General features: G+C 35.2%; 1 protein-coding gene and 1 long non-coding RNA gene across 2 annotated transcripts; both read right to left on the bottom strand.

Annotated features, from left to right (window-relative positions):
- Positions 1 to 281: 281 nt before the first annotated feature.
- On the bottom strand, positions 282 to 1,586 carry LOC142537954 (uncharacterized). Its single transcript, XR_012818614.1, has 3 exons — positions 1,459 to 1,586; positions 1,030 to 1,083; positions 282 to 459 (listed from the first exon to the last, which is right to left on the bottom strand). It is a non-coding gene; the product is annotated as an uncharacterized LOC142537954 (long non-coding RNA).
- Positions 1,587 to 2,937: 1,351 nt separating this feature from the next.
- Positions 2,938 to 4,280, bottom strand: LOC142537952 (uncharacterized). The gene has a single exon (XM_075643406.1). It carries the CDS (start codon positions 4,046 to 4,048, stop codon positions 3,044 to 3,046), a length of 1,005 nt encoding a protein of 334 aa, XP_075499521.1. The 5' UTR covers positions 4,049 to 4,280; the 3' UTR covers positions 2,938 to 3,043.
- Positions 4,281 to 17,534: the final 13,254 nt, after the last annotated feature.

The raw sequence follows: 17,534 nt of genomic DNA, 5'->3' as shown, positions 1-17,534 counted from the left end.
TTTAAAAACTCATGAGTTGTAAATAAGTTTGTATCTCCATGCAAAAATTAAACTATTTTAAAGTTAAAAAGCTGCTATAAAATAGAGTAATAAACCTTAACAAACAGCTGTTGAGTGTTTTTTCAGCAGGACACTCCTATATTCGGTTTCATATGTGTAGGGGATCCGGGACGTTAATTCATTTCTTAATCGTCTGTGGGAATAATTAAATCAATTATAATAAAAAGGGTCTAAATTTTTATTTTTTTTATACACAAGTGTCAAGTGCGGAACAGTAATGGAATTCATTCGAATATATACATCGAAACAAAGTACAAGTCTTGTACCCTATTACAGTCATTTAAAACTAAGATTTAACAACTACATCTCAAGTGTTCAAACCCTATCTAGAATTCAAGTCTGTAGTCTCCACTCTACTCACGATCTCTCTTCATCTCCTCGACCATGATCCTATCCCACCTGTTGTCATGCACACATACAAACACGACAACAGCAGGATAACTCCGGTGAAACATATATCCCAGTATAAATCAACGATACATGCAATCATATAATCAATATAAGGCATGAGACAGATATCAGTAATATGAATCAAAATATGAAAACATAATTCAATATAAATCTATAAATCAACTCCTGACTCTATATCTCAGACTAGACTCATTCCTAGTATAGGGATCCCGGTTTCCAGACGTTGGCATACTATATCGAATCTCAGTAATAGAAGTAAATCCACCTCTAATCAAATATCGATATAAACCAAACATCCATTGTCTTGACCTATCCGTCAAAGACTTTGGCACCTCCGCCAATCACTATCCTGTGACAATGTGCAATGGGCCAGTGACGATTTCATCACCATTTGACCCTTCTGTCACAAGACCAATCATCTAATACATGTTTCCTATAAATCAATAGAACAAGCATATTAATCCAAATCAATGTACATAATAACAATCAGTATGTGGTTTAGGGAAACTCAAGTATTTCACAATCGAGTCATTCTCCCGGTTCGACATTGACTTATACCTTTCTTTTTATCGAGGTTCGGCTTTGTTCTGTCTCTGAATCTTCAATACCAATCTGGAATGACATATCGAATATCAATATACAACTCATAACAATACTCATCTGATCAATACGCAATCTAAAATCTGATAGACCCAATCTCAGTCAATGTCGACAGTCATAACGGTACAGTCTCGATATACCCTTGCCAATTCAATATCAATAAACAATCTCAACAACTCACAATCTCAACAAATACAATCATAATTCAAATCTGCTCAACATCTATTGATATATTCTGAAAAATGATAACAATTGCATAAACGATCTGTTCTTCGATTCGGTTTCGATTCTACGATTACCAGTATTTCCAGAACACAGAATATCAATAAAATTTTGATTCCTTCAATACATAAAATTCAAACCATACTGAAAAGTAATAACACTTACATCTTGTTGAAGTTCTTGACGAGAGAAGTACAGAACTGTGTTCGGATCGAAATTCTGATGGCCGGATCTTGTACAATCGAAATTCTAAGGGATTTAAGAAAACTTGAGAATTAGCTATGGGAGCTCTCGGGTTTCTCCTCAATTCTGAAATGAGAACTGAAGGTAATATACATCCAAGTTGCATGGTGAAGACAAGTGTCCCACTCAAATCCATTAATTGCAATTTAGCCCCTAAAATCTTCACTATTTACAATTTAGTCCTCACAACTCTTTTTAATTCAATTTCAATCCTATGGAATTGTAGAACTATGGAATATGACTCAACATTCCAAATTCATAAATTAAATAATCTCGGATTAAAATGATAAAATCTCGGGCTTTACAATATGTAATATATTTTAGAACCAAACTAATTTTTTTGAAAATATGTGCTACTAAAATAGTATAGATTAGTACTGAACTATAATTGCATTCCATTAAATAAAAAGTTCTCGTGTAGGAAACTGTCATTCCTCGATAATTAAACATAATATTAAATCAAAGATCTTCCCTAAAAATAAAATCAAATTAATAAAATTGAAAGAAACTTAACAGCATTATGACATGTTTACTGTCATATGCGTGAAGTTGTCAACAAGTTACGTGCTACAAATAACTTTGTGAGTATGTATTTTGTGAGACGGTTTCATAAATTTTTATCTGTAAGACGGATCAACCCTACAGATATTCAAAATAAAAAATAATATTTTTAACATAAAAAATAATAATTTTTCATGAATGACCCAAATAAGATATCCGTATCACAAAATACGACTCGTGAGACTGTCTCACACAGATTTTTGCCTATTTATGTTATACTCAAATACATTACTCGTGTCCTATCAAATACATTACTCGTGTCCTACATTAAATCGGTAACCGATTTAGGCGAGTAGCTTTAAAAAAATTGTGATTTAGCCTTAATTATATATGTAATTTTTCTTGAACACTAAAGTCTACACAAATGCATAAAAATATAAATCACACACATCACAAATGTATAAGTTTTGTTTGAATACAATTAAGACATGTTTTTTTATAAATAACATAATATGGGCGAGCATCATTTCGACCGGTGACGAGAGATGGGTGGTCGACAGATGAAGTCAAGAGTGGAGAATAGAGAAGTGAGAACGAGAAAATCAAGGCGTTTAAAATTAGATTAGAATTAGGATTGATTTTAAAATTAAAAATTTAAATATATATATATATATATATATATAAATTATTAAATAATAGTATTTCTTATATCGGTTAATTCGGATAACCGATTTCAAAATTTTAAAAATCGTGACCGAACCGAATTAATAAATATAACCAAATTTTTTTAATTTGAAAACCGAATTTCTGAAATAACCGAACTCAATTTTCGAATTGGCTCGATTCGATCGATTAATTCGGTTTAAACAAAATCTTGCTCGCCCTACACATAGCAAACTAACTGATTTTGAGAAATTACAAAAAGCAAGTCAAGAAGTTCCTGGCTATTTTAATTTCATTACATCCAAGGGTAATTAAATTAAACAAATTAATTAACAACATATTATCAATGTACTTTCTTTGCAAAGAGGCTTCGGATATTGAATACGTTATTGCCACGTACCCCTTCACCGGAGATGTCGCCGCTGCCACCAACACCGGTTGCGGCGGCTACACCTTGAGCGCTTTTGCCGTCAGTTCTGCAGCTCAAATGATGCCGGTAGCCGATACATGTAGGGACATTGAAACTTAACACTCTAGCTTTATCGACTCCGACGACGGGCCGAGCGGCAGGTGTCTTCCGGCGACTGTCGTTCCCATCTTTTCTGATGCCAATTTGAGAACTCTTCGGGAATGAGTCTGAATTCCGCGCATTTCCAGCGACGCCGCCACCAGATCCACCGCGGCGAACCTGCCAAACAGGACTGCTCCTCCCCAAGTGAACACCACCGACTCTGCTAGGGCTACTGGGCCACTTCCTAGACTTTGACTCACCTGCTGAGTTACTCCTGGAGCACGGAGCGCTACTCACTTTCCGAGCCGCCGCCGCAGATCGAGGCCTGGTTCCGTCGTTCCCGTCAGACCTACTCCTTGAGAACGGCCAGATGTTTATGTTTAGCTCCGAAGCACTGAACCCATTACTCGCGCTAACACCATTATTCTTCTCTCTCCTCTTCTCCTTGCTGTAATCATCAATACCCTTCTCTTTGCCATTACCATCTGCGCTAGCACCAGTCGATGAGCGTGAGCTTTTCTTGAATATATCCGTCCAACGTTTCGAAGAAGTCAATCTGGGAGATGCGGACAACTGATCAGCCGATTCAACAGTCAAAGATTCTGCCCCCGGAACATGATCGGGTAGCGTCGGCGGAGGATCTTTGGAGAGGTTAAGCTTGTGTAGGGGGAGGAGGAAGCCGCCGGAGAAAAGTTCATCGGCAGAGAGGAGATTAGGCTGAGGGAAGGATGGGTTTCGAATCATCCAAAACTCGAATTCAGGTGAGTTTGAATCACTGCATTGTCTTCTTCCGCTACAGGGTGTAAGAATTTGAAGGGGGCACTTTGGTTCTTCCATTTTTCTTGAAACTAGCTGGAGAAATAGCTCTCTTCGTACATCCCTTACGCATAAATTATACAGGTGAAATTAGACATGCCGAGCTCTTTGCCATTTACGAAGATTAGAGGAAAGAGTGGGAGAATCCATACATAAAATAGATTAAAAAAAGTTGCGGAAAGCGGATGGATAGATATAATCATAGATACAGCACTTAATAATTGAAATGACTTGGGACGAAGTTTTAGATTCACGAGTGTAAACAAATACTGCTTCAACTATAAAAAAACATATTAGTTAATCCAAATAATCGAATGAAGATATTCAAATAATCGATCTCATAAAAAAATATGAATTTCTACGTCAAATTTGGATTAATTTAATTTAGTCAAAAATTTACGTGAGACGGTCTCACGGATCGTATTTTACAAGACGGATCTCTTATTTGTGTCATTTATGAAAAAATATTATTTTTTATACTAAGAGTAATACTTTTTATTGTGAATATTGGTAGGATTGAACCGTCTCATAGATAAAGATTTGTGAGATCATCTCAGGAGAGAACTACTCATTTAATTTACTGGGATTTTTAAAAATAGCCAAATCAAATTAATAATTTGTTTTATTTTTTTCAACAAGTCGTTTCCAACGTTTTTTTTAACAACACTGAAATCATGTATATATTCATTCATTTTCTTGCAGACACCTGCTTAGTAAAGTTGATTATGACTTTTAGAGTGTAATTTGCTTCTTTCTTTTATCAAACTAACCGCCAAATATATGTATATATATATATATATATATATATATATATCGAATTTGTTCATGAGCACCGCCTACGTAGCGGTGCATGATTGGTCATCTTTTTTTAAAAAAAAAACAAAACAAAAAATTTTGTGTGGTTATATATATATATATATATGTATGAGAGTTGATATTTATATTTTATTTTTTGTTATTTATATTCTATTTTTTGAGTAAAATATGTGTCAAATTTATTTATAAATAAAATCCAAATAATAAAAAATGACATGAAAATATCAACTTCCTATATATATATTTGTTATATCCCATATATAGTTTATACACAAGGACTGATATTATTTATTCTCTGATTTATATTACTCAAATTTGTTATTTAATATATAAAATCTCTCTATATTGTAAATGATATTAAAATTATATAATCTTTCGTAAAAATAGTTAGAGGATGTCGATGCTCTCACGTGTTACATTGAAAGTAAAAACTTGTGTGAGACGGTCTCACATGTCGTATTTTGTGAGACTTATCTCTTATTTGGATCATCCATAAAAAGTATTACTTTTTTATGCTAAGAGTATTAATTTTTATTGTGAATATTGGTAGGATTGACCCGTCTCGCAGATAAATATTCGTGAGACCGTCTCACAAGATACTTACTCAAACTCTATTTAAAATTTTAATAAAATTAAATAATTTATAAAAGTTCGGTTTGTCGATTAACCAAAGTTTTGCATTAAAAAACTAACCAATATTTTTAAAAACTAAAACCGAATCTCCGAATAAACTGAAAAATCAATTCAATTAGCTAAGTTATTTTAGTTGAAACTGATATTTTTCTCACCCATAACTGTAATTTATATATGTCCTTACAATTGATAATTTTTTTCCTCGGTCTTTGAGTTACTTAACAAAAAAAAATCATCACAAAAATTTTAGACAAATTTTTGTTCAAATATCATAATTATTCAATTTTCGGTTATTTTAACTATAAAAATCTCAATACAAGCCTAATAATAATTGCAACATCAATGATTCTCAAATATTTAAATAAATTCATGATTATTTTCCCAAAATCTGCAACAATAAATTTTTAGAATATAAATATAAATTCGAAAATTCATAAACATCATAATTCAAATAATCACAACAAATATTAGATATAATTTTAAAGTTTCCGAATTTTACATTAAAATCACATAATTTCAAAATCTACTGTAATAAACTAATCAATAGACGGGATAATTTTTAAACACGTGGCTGAAAAAAAAAACTACAAAAATTAAAACTATTACATTTTTCTGCGTGTGTGTATATATATATATATATGTATATGTTTAGGAAGATAAGGGTACCTACGTACGTAAGCTGTGGTGTTCTTTACAGAAAGACTCGCAAAATCCAAATAGGGTTTGATAGTGGTCATTTGTTTAATGGTGTTTGTTTGCAAACAAAAATACAAACGCCAGCGTCAAGAAATATTAATGAATTAGTGTCCCTCAACCAAACAGTCCCCCCCCATGATAGCAACTCCCACATGTCATCGCCCAATTTCATACAAGAAATTTAAGATATACTTTTTTTTTTTATTTTTAAGATTTGTTAAATCTATAGAAACCGGCTTGAATGTTATTTTTGTATGTAATTTTTTTTTTTAAAAAGAAACAACTATAGTTTATATTTTATTTTTTCGTAAATTTTTTAAATGATTATTTTCCTTTAACTTAAGGTTGTGTTCGGTTAAATGGATTTCAAATTCATGGATTTTATAAATTATAGTTTTATTTTTAACAATGAAATAATATATGAAATTTTAAATCTATATCTTAATTATTTAAAAATTAGTTATACAAAATATAATAAACTTCAAATACCTTTATTATTAGATGAATTTAAAATTCATCATATTTTACATGAAACACAGCATAAAAACGCAAGAGATAAATTTGAACGTTATAATCTTACTTCTCTAAAATTACAAAAATATATTTAAAATCTATAGATTCAAAATTCATCCATCTAAATACAATATAAATATAAAAGAATTAACATATCGTGTAATGATAATATTTTTGGAAGGAAAAAAGAAACAGGAACGTAACGGCTGTTGCATCCTAGTAACTCTAGAACCTCAATGTAATCATATTTTATAAATGATATATTTATATAAAATTTTTAAATAAATATTAAATTAATGAAATTGGCGCTGAGATTATGTCGTCCAATGTTCAATATTAAATTAATTATGCCAATTTTATCACTGAGAAAAAGGGTGCCTACAACCTGTTTAAAGAACAAAATAACATTAATAATGGAAAACAAATTAAGTATAACCAACAGACAAGACAATAAAATAAACAGAACAACAGAGAATAATAGAGTTTCGGCTGTACACAGGGTCGGACCTTTTACGAGGCCTATGAGGCGGTGGTATCTGAGGGAGTCCAATATATATATTTTGATTTGATAACCTATTAAGATAAGTTTTTTTTGTCACAATATTAAATAAAAAGAAGAGTAATTTTAATATTTTTTTGTTTATAATCGATCAAACTCAATCTTTTCTTCAAGTTCAGTTTGAACAATTTAAACAATATCAAGAGACTTTGGACCATTTGTTGACTTTGGAGAAATTAACGAGTTAGTCTTCACTACCTTGATGAAGTATTATATAGAATTTCAACAATTTTTAAGATACTATCACGTTTGGTAAAACTGAATAATTTAATCCTACCACTTCAGCAAGTTCGATGGTAGGATTAATATATATACTAGTGCCTCCGAACTGATACGTGGAAATCTAAAGATTATGTTAAATTTTAAAACTTTAAAATTTATTTTTCTATAATAATTTTTTTATTAGATAAATATTTTAATAGAATATGATAATTTGATAGAGGTATTTTTGGTGTATCGAAAATTACACGATGACTCGAAAAATAATTACTCTAGGTCACTCATACATACATATACATATATATACATTATATGTGAGAACTCGAATTTTCAGCATTTCAGCAGCAATGCAAAACTCCAGCAGAAGTTAATATTTCCAGCAGCTAGCAATATTCAGTAGCAAAGGAAAATTACAGCAGAAGCTAACAATTCCAGCATCAGCTAGTATTTCAGAAGTTGATATTTTCAACAGATAGAATTCCAGCAGATAGAATCCAGCAGTAGAAGAACGAGATTCCAGCAGACAATTACTAATTCAACATATGACTTGTAACTGAAGCATTTAAAATGGAATAAAGGCTGTTAAATGCAGATTATGGCCATTAATAGGGAGTCTAACAGACAGATTTTGGCCTATAAATAACATCCATCAGGTCTCTGAAATGGTGTTACATAAATCTTGAGATTATTACTTAAATTTTCGAGCTAAGAGAATGCCTTGTTCGAGCTGTAAAATCCAGTAGTGAGAACAACCAGATTTCTAGTAGACTTCAACCGAAACTCTAGCAAATTACAGTAAGTGGGCTTATATATAAATATCTTGAAATCAGTTTGATAATTATGTTTTAAAGCACAGTTTCTGTATGTTTGATTTCCGATATATGATTTTGAAGCACTGAAACTCCATAGTGAACTAATGGTAGGAATATATATTCTGAACATTTCTGAATTCTGATTCTGATTCTGGCCTTACCCCTTGGAAGAGAGAACATATAGGAGACTGATATCAGTTTAGCCATGAAATTTACTAACGTGCTCAATGCTTACTAATTCTGATTTCTGTTCTGAAAATAAGAGTTTCTGTATATTATTGTATTACTGTTTCTGTTGAAAACGATTTCGAAAACTGGGAGTTATTTCCGCCTCTGCTTACTGAGTGACAACCATATCACTCACCCACCAAACCCATCTCAGATAAGAACGAAGAAGAAAAGTTAGAAGAAGAAGAGCACATTCAATTCTGGGGCTGGTGAAGAAGACAGTTTATCAGTTCTAGTTTATGTTTATTCCGCTGCATCTGTTAAGATACTGTTATATTTGGTTTTACATTTCCGCTGTAAAACATTTGGCATTGAGTTTGTATCAGACATTGAAATATTCCGTATTTATGAATAAAAAGACTGGTTTCTGAATTATGTACTTCTGAGGCTTGTTGTTTTCGAATGTAAATTTGAGAGCAACGCTAGTGTCAACCAACCTCCGTCCCGGGGCGTGACATTTAAGTGATATCAGAGCAAACCAGGTTTCATAATCTGTGGAGGAGGAACTAGAAATAATAAGTTCTGATAGACTTCTGAAAATAAGTCCTGAAAGTTACTGAGATAAACTACTGAAAATAAGCTACTGTAATAGACTATTGAAAATAAGCTATTGTAATAGACTACTGAAATGAGTTAAAAAAAATCAGTAGGCCAAAATCAGTAGGTCGGAACCAGCAAATTACCAAAAAACAGTAGCATCAAACCAGTAGTCTGAAACCAGAACCAGTAGATGGAAACCAGTAGATCTGAATGCAGAAGACTGGGTCAGTAGACTCGAAATGCAGCAGACTGGTTCTAACAGTGCTGAAAAGCAGTAGACAGTGCTGGAAAAGCAGCAGACTGATTGCAGAAGCATCAGAAGTTGCAGTAGATCGCGAATTCCAGCAAGCGCATGCAGTAGACCTTGCAAATGGCATGAAGTTGAGGTGTTTTTCGCGCAAACTTCAAAAGGCCATAACTTTTGATCCAGGAGGAATTTTTACTATTAAAAGTATGCGCTGGAAAGCTCTCGACGAGGAAAACCGAACCTAGAACCAAACTTTCATTCTAGCACCACCGACGAACCCAAAAATCCTTCGTTTAGATAGTGATATCATCATTTCCGTAAAATTTTCCAGATTTTTGAAACTTTGAGGAAATTTTCATTTATAAACGGCTCAGTATTTTTGCACCAAATTTGGTACATTTCATGTTCTTGATGTGAAGGATTTTTAGTAATTTTTCACGCCATTCTGAGACCAAAAAATTTTTGAGCTATTTTCTTCTACTAAATGTTATAGGGTTACTGATTCTGTTCATTCCAGTAATTATCTATAACTCGATCTGTATTCTTGAGATCATTTCTGAACCTTCACTCTCATGTTTTGGATGTAGGATATGACTGACCAGAGTAGCTACATTAAGAGCTTCGAGAGGAAGCTTAGAGAAACTAAAAGAACATAACTACTGCCTAGAGCTGGACAAAGATGAATTATAGCGTCGAGCAGAACACTTAAGAGGTGATGTTCAACGTTATGCTCACTATCTGCATGAAGCAGAAGAGAGGAATAAGAAGGCTCAAGAAGAGTTTGAAACCTCACAAGAGACTGTTGCAGAGTTCATCGAGTTACGTGATACATTAGTTGAGAAGATCCAAATACTTAAGGATCAAAATCACCAACTCGTGCACCAGTATAATCAGTATAGTGAACAGACTGATGCTAAAATTCAGAGCTACAGGACACTGTCGAAGTTCTTAGCGACCAGAATGCAGTTCTGCATGGTCATATTGAACATCTGGAGGAAGTGATAGCTAACCATGAAGAAGATCCCGAAGAAGAAGAAGAAGTAAAAGTCGAAGAGGATCCTATGGATTTGGGATTATGAGAAGTGATAGATTAGACATACGGTAATAAATTTTTGTAATAGCACTTGTTCTATTTGCGTTTTATTAGCATTTTCAAAGGTTATTTGTAATTGCACTTTCTTGGGAAATCAATAAAAATTTATTTATATCCATTGGTTTCATATTTAATTTTTGGAGCAACTACTCAATCATTTTGCTACCTTTGTTTAGTCTCTATTCTGCCATCAACCTTAGAACTTTCATAATTGTAGGAAATAGACGGACGACCAGTTAGAAACAACCGTAATCCTCGTTACAATAACCGCAACAATAACCGCAATGATGAAGATGCACAACAACCACCACAACCACCACCGGCAGTTGGCCTCAGTCAGGTGGACTTGATGGCTATAGCCACGATTGTGGCAACCACGCTACAAGGGTTAGTGAACCCTAATACTAATCAGCCACCGTCACCACCTCCAGCTCAGAATGGGACGAAACAACAATATGAGGCTCTCCGAAGAGCAAGAGTCCCAAACTTCGATGGAAGCTCCGATCCTGAGGTCGGACAAAATTGGATGAAGGAGGTGGAGAACCATCTTCGACTACTTGAAGTTCCACAAGGGATCAAGGTAGATGTGATTACACATTTTCTTGTGGATAAAGCAGCCAAGTGGTGGGAAGGAGTCTCACCAGGTATGGTAAGGGCGGGACCTATCACTTGACAAAGGTTCCGAGAGGCTTTTCTGAAGCAGTACTTCCCGACAGCAGTTCGAGTGCAGAATCTGTCAGAATTTGAAAGCTTGGTTCAAGAACCAAACATGACAGTGGTGAAGTATTCATCTAAGTTCCATTCATTGGGAACTTACTCCCCAACCATCATGGGAGACGAGGCCTTGAAGATGCATCGCTTCAAGAAGGGATTGAACAGCCATATTCAATCTGCCCTTGCCGTTATCGAGCCCAATAGTTTTGATGAATTAATGGGAGCCGCCCAATAGTTTTGATGAATTAATGGGAGCCGCCATCAGGGCTGAGAATGACATCAAGAGGCGTGAAGGTGAGAACAAACTCAAACGTCCTCAGTCGAGCCAGTACCAATTGGGTCAGCAATTCAAGAGGCCTAGGTTTTCAAGCAATCAATTCACCAGTGTTCCAGCTAAAGGAACCACGTCTTTTCAATCAAGCAAAGAGGGAGTCAAGTGCTAAACTTGTGGATTCGCTCACACTGGTGAATGTCGTAGGAATTCTGGAGCTTGTTTTCGCTGCGGAATGATGGACCATCGCTTGCTCAATGCCCTCTTCCAGATCCAAGGAATGGTCCAGTAGGAGGAACAACTCCAAACAAGCCTAAGAAAAACAAGACAAATGCTCGAGTTTATGCTCTTACTCAAGAAGAGGCTGACAACTCAAATGATGTCGTAGTAGGTACCATTATAATCAATGATATGCCTGCGTATGTGTTATTTGATTGTGATGCTACACATTCATTCATGTCTAAGATATTTGCCAAGAATTAGGAGCTAAGCCTGATAACTTAGAAGAACCATATAGAGTAGCAACTCCTGCAAACCGAATTTTAGAAACTCGCACTCTATATCGGGATATTAATGTTCTCATAGAAGAGCAGAATTTCAAGGCAAACCTGATTCAACTAATCATGGTGGAATTCGACGTAATTATTGGAATGGATTGGTTAGCCAAGAATCATGCTTTAGTAGACTGTCATGGGAAGACGGTAACCATCCAAGCTCCAAACCAAGAGAAACTTTTATTTCAAAGTAAGACAAAAGAACGAAAGACTCTTCTTTCTGCTTCTCAAACTTGGAAAGCCATGAAAAGTGGAGAAGAAGTTTACCTAGCTATGTTAAGCGAGGTAAAGAAAGAAACCACACTTACCCTAGAAGAGATTCTGGTAGTACAAGAATTCTCGGATGTCTTTCCTGAAGAACTCCCTGGCAAACTTCCCGATTGCGAAGTGGAATTTGAGATTAATTTAGTGTCCAATGCTACACCAATCTCAAAAGCACCGTACCAAATGGCTCCGGCAGAGTTGAAAGAACTCAAAGAGCAACTTCAAGAATTGTTGGATAAGAAGCAAATCCGACCAAGCGCATATCCGTGGGGAGCTCCTGTCCTATTTGTAAAGAAGAAGGACAGAAGCATGAGGATGTGTATTGATTACAAAGAATTGAATAAGATCACAATCAAGAATAAATATCCACTTCCAAGGATAGATGACTTGTTTGACCAACTCAAGAGAGCTACGGTCTTTTCCAAGCTCGACTTAAGGTCAGGCTACCACCAACTGAAGGTCAAGACAGACGATATTCCGAAGACAGCCTTCAGAACAAGATATGAACACTATGAGTTCATGGTAATGCCATTCGGGTTAACAAACGCTCCGGCAGTATTCATGGATCTCATGAACAGGGTGTTCAAACCATTTCTTGACAAGTTTTTTGTGGTATTCATCGACGACATTTTAGTGTATTCGTCAAGTGAAGAAGACCACAAAGAACATCTTCGTCTCACCCTCCAGACGCTGAGAGAAAAGGAACTGTACGCCAAGTTCAAGCAATGCGAATTTTGGCTAGAGAGCGTCATATTCTTGGGACACATAATATCAGCAGCAGGAGTATCTGTGGACCATAAGAAAGTAGAGGCAATCTCAGATTGGCCTAGACAAAGAATGTGACAGAAATTCGAAGGTTTTTGGGATTAGCAGGCTATTATCGAAAATTTGTTGAAGGATTCTCTTCAATAGCCATACCCCTCACCAAGCTCACACAGAAGAAATCTAAGTTTCAATGGAGTGAAAAATGTGAGAAAAGCTTCGAGACTTTGAAGAAGAAGCTTACCTCCACTCCGGTGTTGGTATTGCCAACTGAAGGTAAAGACTTCACTATCTACAGTGATGCATCTAAAGAAGGTTTAGGATGTGTACTCATGCGAGAGGGAAGGGTGATTGCATACGCATCAAGGCAGTTGAAGCCGTATGAACAAAATTACCCAACGCACGACCTCGAACTAACTGCAGTGGTATTCGCACTAAAAATTTGGAGACATTATCTTTATGGAGCCAAGTGCGAGATTTTCACCGATCATCAAAGTCTCAAGTATTTGTTCACTCAAAAAGAACTAAATATGAGACAAAGACGGTGGATTGAACTCATGAAGGATTACGACTTGACGATAAGCTACCATCCAGGCAAAGCCAACAAGGTAGCAGATGCTTTAAATCGAAAGAATATGAGTAAGGTGATCCTGACATCACTTTCAGCACAGCCATGTCTTCGAGAGACAATCAAGATAAGTCAAGATAGAGATTCTGCTTTGGTGAAACTAAAAGAGCAAGTTAAAGAAGGAAAATTACAGATTTCGAGACGGATAACAAATGAATCTGGTGGATGAAAGGACTGATTGTGCGTACCAGACATCGATAATCTTCGACAAGAAGTAATGTCTGAGGCACATAAGTCGAAATTCTCAGTCCATCCTGGCAGTACCAAGATGTACAGAGATTTGAAGAAAAATTTCTGGTGGAGTGGAATGAAGAAGGACGTGGCAATGTTTGTTTCTAAGTGTCACGTGTGCCAACAAGTCAAAGCAGAACACCAGAGACCTGGTGGACTTCTTCAACCATTAGAAATCCCGGAATGGAAATGGGAACATATTTCTATGGATTTTGTAGTTGGTTTACCAAAGTCTAGACAAAGTCATGACGGCATCTGGGTAATCATAGATAGACTCACGAAATCTGCGTATTTCTTACCTGTTCGCATGAACTATAATTTGGACAAGCTAGCCACACTGTACATGAATGAGATCGTACGACTACATGGAGTTATAGATAGCATACTATCAGACAGAGATCCGAGGTTTACATCCCGTTTTTGGAAGATCTTTCAACAAGCTATGGGGACGAAAATTACTCTTAGCACGGCCTATCATCCTCAGACCGATGGCCAAACAGAGAGGACAATTCAAACTCTAGAAGATATGCTGAGAGCATGTGCTCTAGACTTCAGTGGTAACTGGAGCGAACATCTGCCCTTAATTGAGTTCGCATACAATAATAGTTACCACAGCAGTATTGAAATGACACCATACGAAGCTCTGTATGGACGAAAGTGTCGATCACCACTGTATTGGGATGAGGTAGGAGAAAAAGCCATTGTGGGACCCGAAATGATCCAAGAAACAGTGGATAAAGTCGCTTTGATCAAGGAGAGATTAAAAGCTGCACAAGATCGACAGAAAAGCTGGGCTGACCTAAAAAGAAGACCCGTGGAATTCGAAGTTGGAGAAAAAGCGTATGTGAAAGTGTCACTCATGAAAGGTATAATCCGATTCAATAAGGCTGGGAAATTGAATCCTAGATACGTCGGACCCTTTGAAATTATTGAGAAAGTGGGAACACTTGCTTATAGATTAGCACTTCCACCCGACACGTCAAAAATTCACAATGTATTCCACGTTTCGCAGCTGAGGAGATATATTTCCGATCCTAGTCATATTCTTGAAGCTGGACCCCTGTTGGTTGAGGGAAATTTAAATGAAGGGCTAAAATATGAAGATATTCCAATTCGAATTGTGGATGACAAAGACCAAGTACTGAGGAGACGAACTATTCCATATATCAAAGTACAATGGTCCAACCACACCGAAAGAGAAGCTACTTGGGAGTTGGAAGAAAAGATGCGAGGGCAATACCCTTATCTCTTTGAGGATCATGTATAGCCAAGTTTCGAGGACGAAACTTCTCATAAGGAGGGAGGGATGTGAGAACCCGAATTTCTAGCATTTCAGCAGCAATGCAAAACTCCAGCAGAAGTTAATATTTCCAGCAGCTAGCAATATTCAGTAGCAAAGAAAAATTCCAGCAGAAGCTAACAATTCCAGCATCAGCTAGTATTTCAGAAGTTGATATTTTCCAGCAGATAGAATTCCAGCAGATAGAATCCAACAGCAGAAGAACGAGATTCCAGCAGACAGTTACTAATTCAACTCATGACTTGTAACTGAAGCATTTAAAATGGAATAAAGGCTGTTAAATGCAGATTATGGCCATTAATAGCGAGTCTAACAGTCAGATTTTGGCCTATAAATAACACCCTCAAGTCTCTGAATTGGTGTTACACAAATCTTGAGATTATTACTTAAATTTTCGAGCTAAAGAGAGTGCCTTGTTCGAGCTGTAAAATCCATTAGCGAGAGCAATCAGATTTCCAGTAGACTACAACCGAAACTCTAGCAAATTACAGTAAGTGGGCTTATATATAAATATCTTGAAATCAGTTTGATAATTATGTTTTAAAGCACAGTTTCTGTATGTTTGATTTCCGATATATGATTTTGAAGCACTGAAACTCCCTAGTTAACTAATGGTAGGAATATATATTCTGAACATTTCCTAGTTAACTAATGGTATGAATATATATTCTGAACATTTCTGAATTCTGATTCTGATTCTGGCCTCACCCCTTAGAGGAGAGAACATATAGGGGACTGATATCAGTTTAGCCATGAAATTCACTAACGTGCTCAGTGCTTACTAATTCTGATTTCTGTTCTGAAACCTGTGATTTCTGAATTCTGATTTCTGTTCTGAAAATAAGAGTTTCTGTATATTATTGTATTACTGTTTCTGTTGAAAACGATTTCGAAAACTGGGAGTTATTCCCTGCCCCTGCTTACTGAGTGACAACCATATCACTCACCCACCAAACCCATCTCAGATAAGAACGAGGAAGAAAAGTTAAAAGAAGAAGAGCAGATTCAATTCTGGGGTTGGTGAAGAAGACCGTTTATCAGTTCTAGTTTATGTTTATTCCGTTGCATCTGTTAAGATACTGTTATATTTGATTTTACATTTTCGTTGTAAAACATTTGGCATTGAGTTTGTATCAGACATTGAAATATTCAGTATTTATGAATAAAAAGACTGGTTTCTGAATTTTGTACTTCTGAGGCTTGTTGTTTTCGAATGTAAATTTGAGAGCAACGCCGGTGTCAACCAACCCTCATCCCGAGGACGTGACATTATATATATATATATATATATATATATATATATATATATATATGAGATCACTTTTTTACGCCTTCATGTTTTTTTTTTTCCTGGCTTCATACCATATTATTTGAATTTTTAATATCTAAAAAGCTGAGGGATCATGCAAAAGCTTAGTAGGTCTATACCCTTCAGTATTAATGATATAGTCTCAATAAATTAATCACACAAATAGTCCGGGTAAATATCGTTTTTCACCCATGTGAAAAGAATAAACAATAAAAACCCCATGTGAAAAATAAATCATCATCTTTAACTGTCACGGTCCGAAACCGAAGTTGTGCACACCGACGTTATTTCACAATCATACAATTTGTAAACAATAAGAATCATAGTAATCAAATATCCAAACTAGTCTTGATCATAAGAATAGATAATCGTATTTACAATGCGATTCAAAACAGACAAAATGCGGAAACCAGTAAGAAATTTTCCAGCAATCATATATACTTGCATACGAGAAGAGGGTATCGTCACGCTACATTTAATGAGCATTTAATGCACTTTGTAATATACGGTTTTAGTTTATGAAAAGTTGATTGATCCTTGAATTTACATAGAGTATTCTTGTCAATCAAAAGTTGTTAGATACTGTACTTGATCTATCAAAGGTACTTTATCTGATAAATATGACCATCTAGGACCAGTCTGCGGCTTGAGCTACTGATGTGATCTGGTTACAGTGTAGCTTGAATTGAAACAATTCAGCTTGAATCTTGACGTGAACGTTTTTCAGCTCGACTTCAGAGTATTCAACTTGAAACATGTAAACACACAAATAACAGTTGAACCTTAAAACAACTCGATACTGGGTATTTCAAAATAAAAATTTCTATGTTTTTTGTGATGATAAAACTAAGTCGCTAGACTAAATACAAGAGATACATTTGAGCAATTTAAAAATACAACTTGGAAATAATTTATTTCATCGAGTCATTAAAATGACAGTTTTACATATATAGAACATAATCAAGACATATGGTTGGATTGTTAGATCTTATTGCATGTCATCGAATATTTATCGTTTTATTAAAAATTATAACTAACTATAACAATATAACTCAAGTACTATTAAATTTAATAATATATAGACGATCAAATGTACTCATATTTCGATCGCTTTTCCT

This window comes from Primulina tabacum, chromosome 2, assembly GCF_025594145.1.
Source record: "Primulina tabacum isolate GXHZ01 chromosome 2, ASM2559414v2, whole genome shotgun sequence".
Classification (NCBI taxonomy): Eukaryota; Viridiplantae; Streptophyta; class Magnoliopsida; order Lamiales; family Gesneriaceae; genus Primulina; species Primulina tabacum.
This window is presented reverse-complemented; position numbering and strand designations above follow the sequence as displayed.

Bases quoted from the DNA above. Each gene is read 5' to 3' on its own strand.
- LOC142537952 (XM_075643406.1), bottom strand. From the start codon at position 4,048: ATGGAAGAACCAAAGTGCCCCCTTCAAATTCTTACACCCTGTAGCGGA.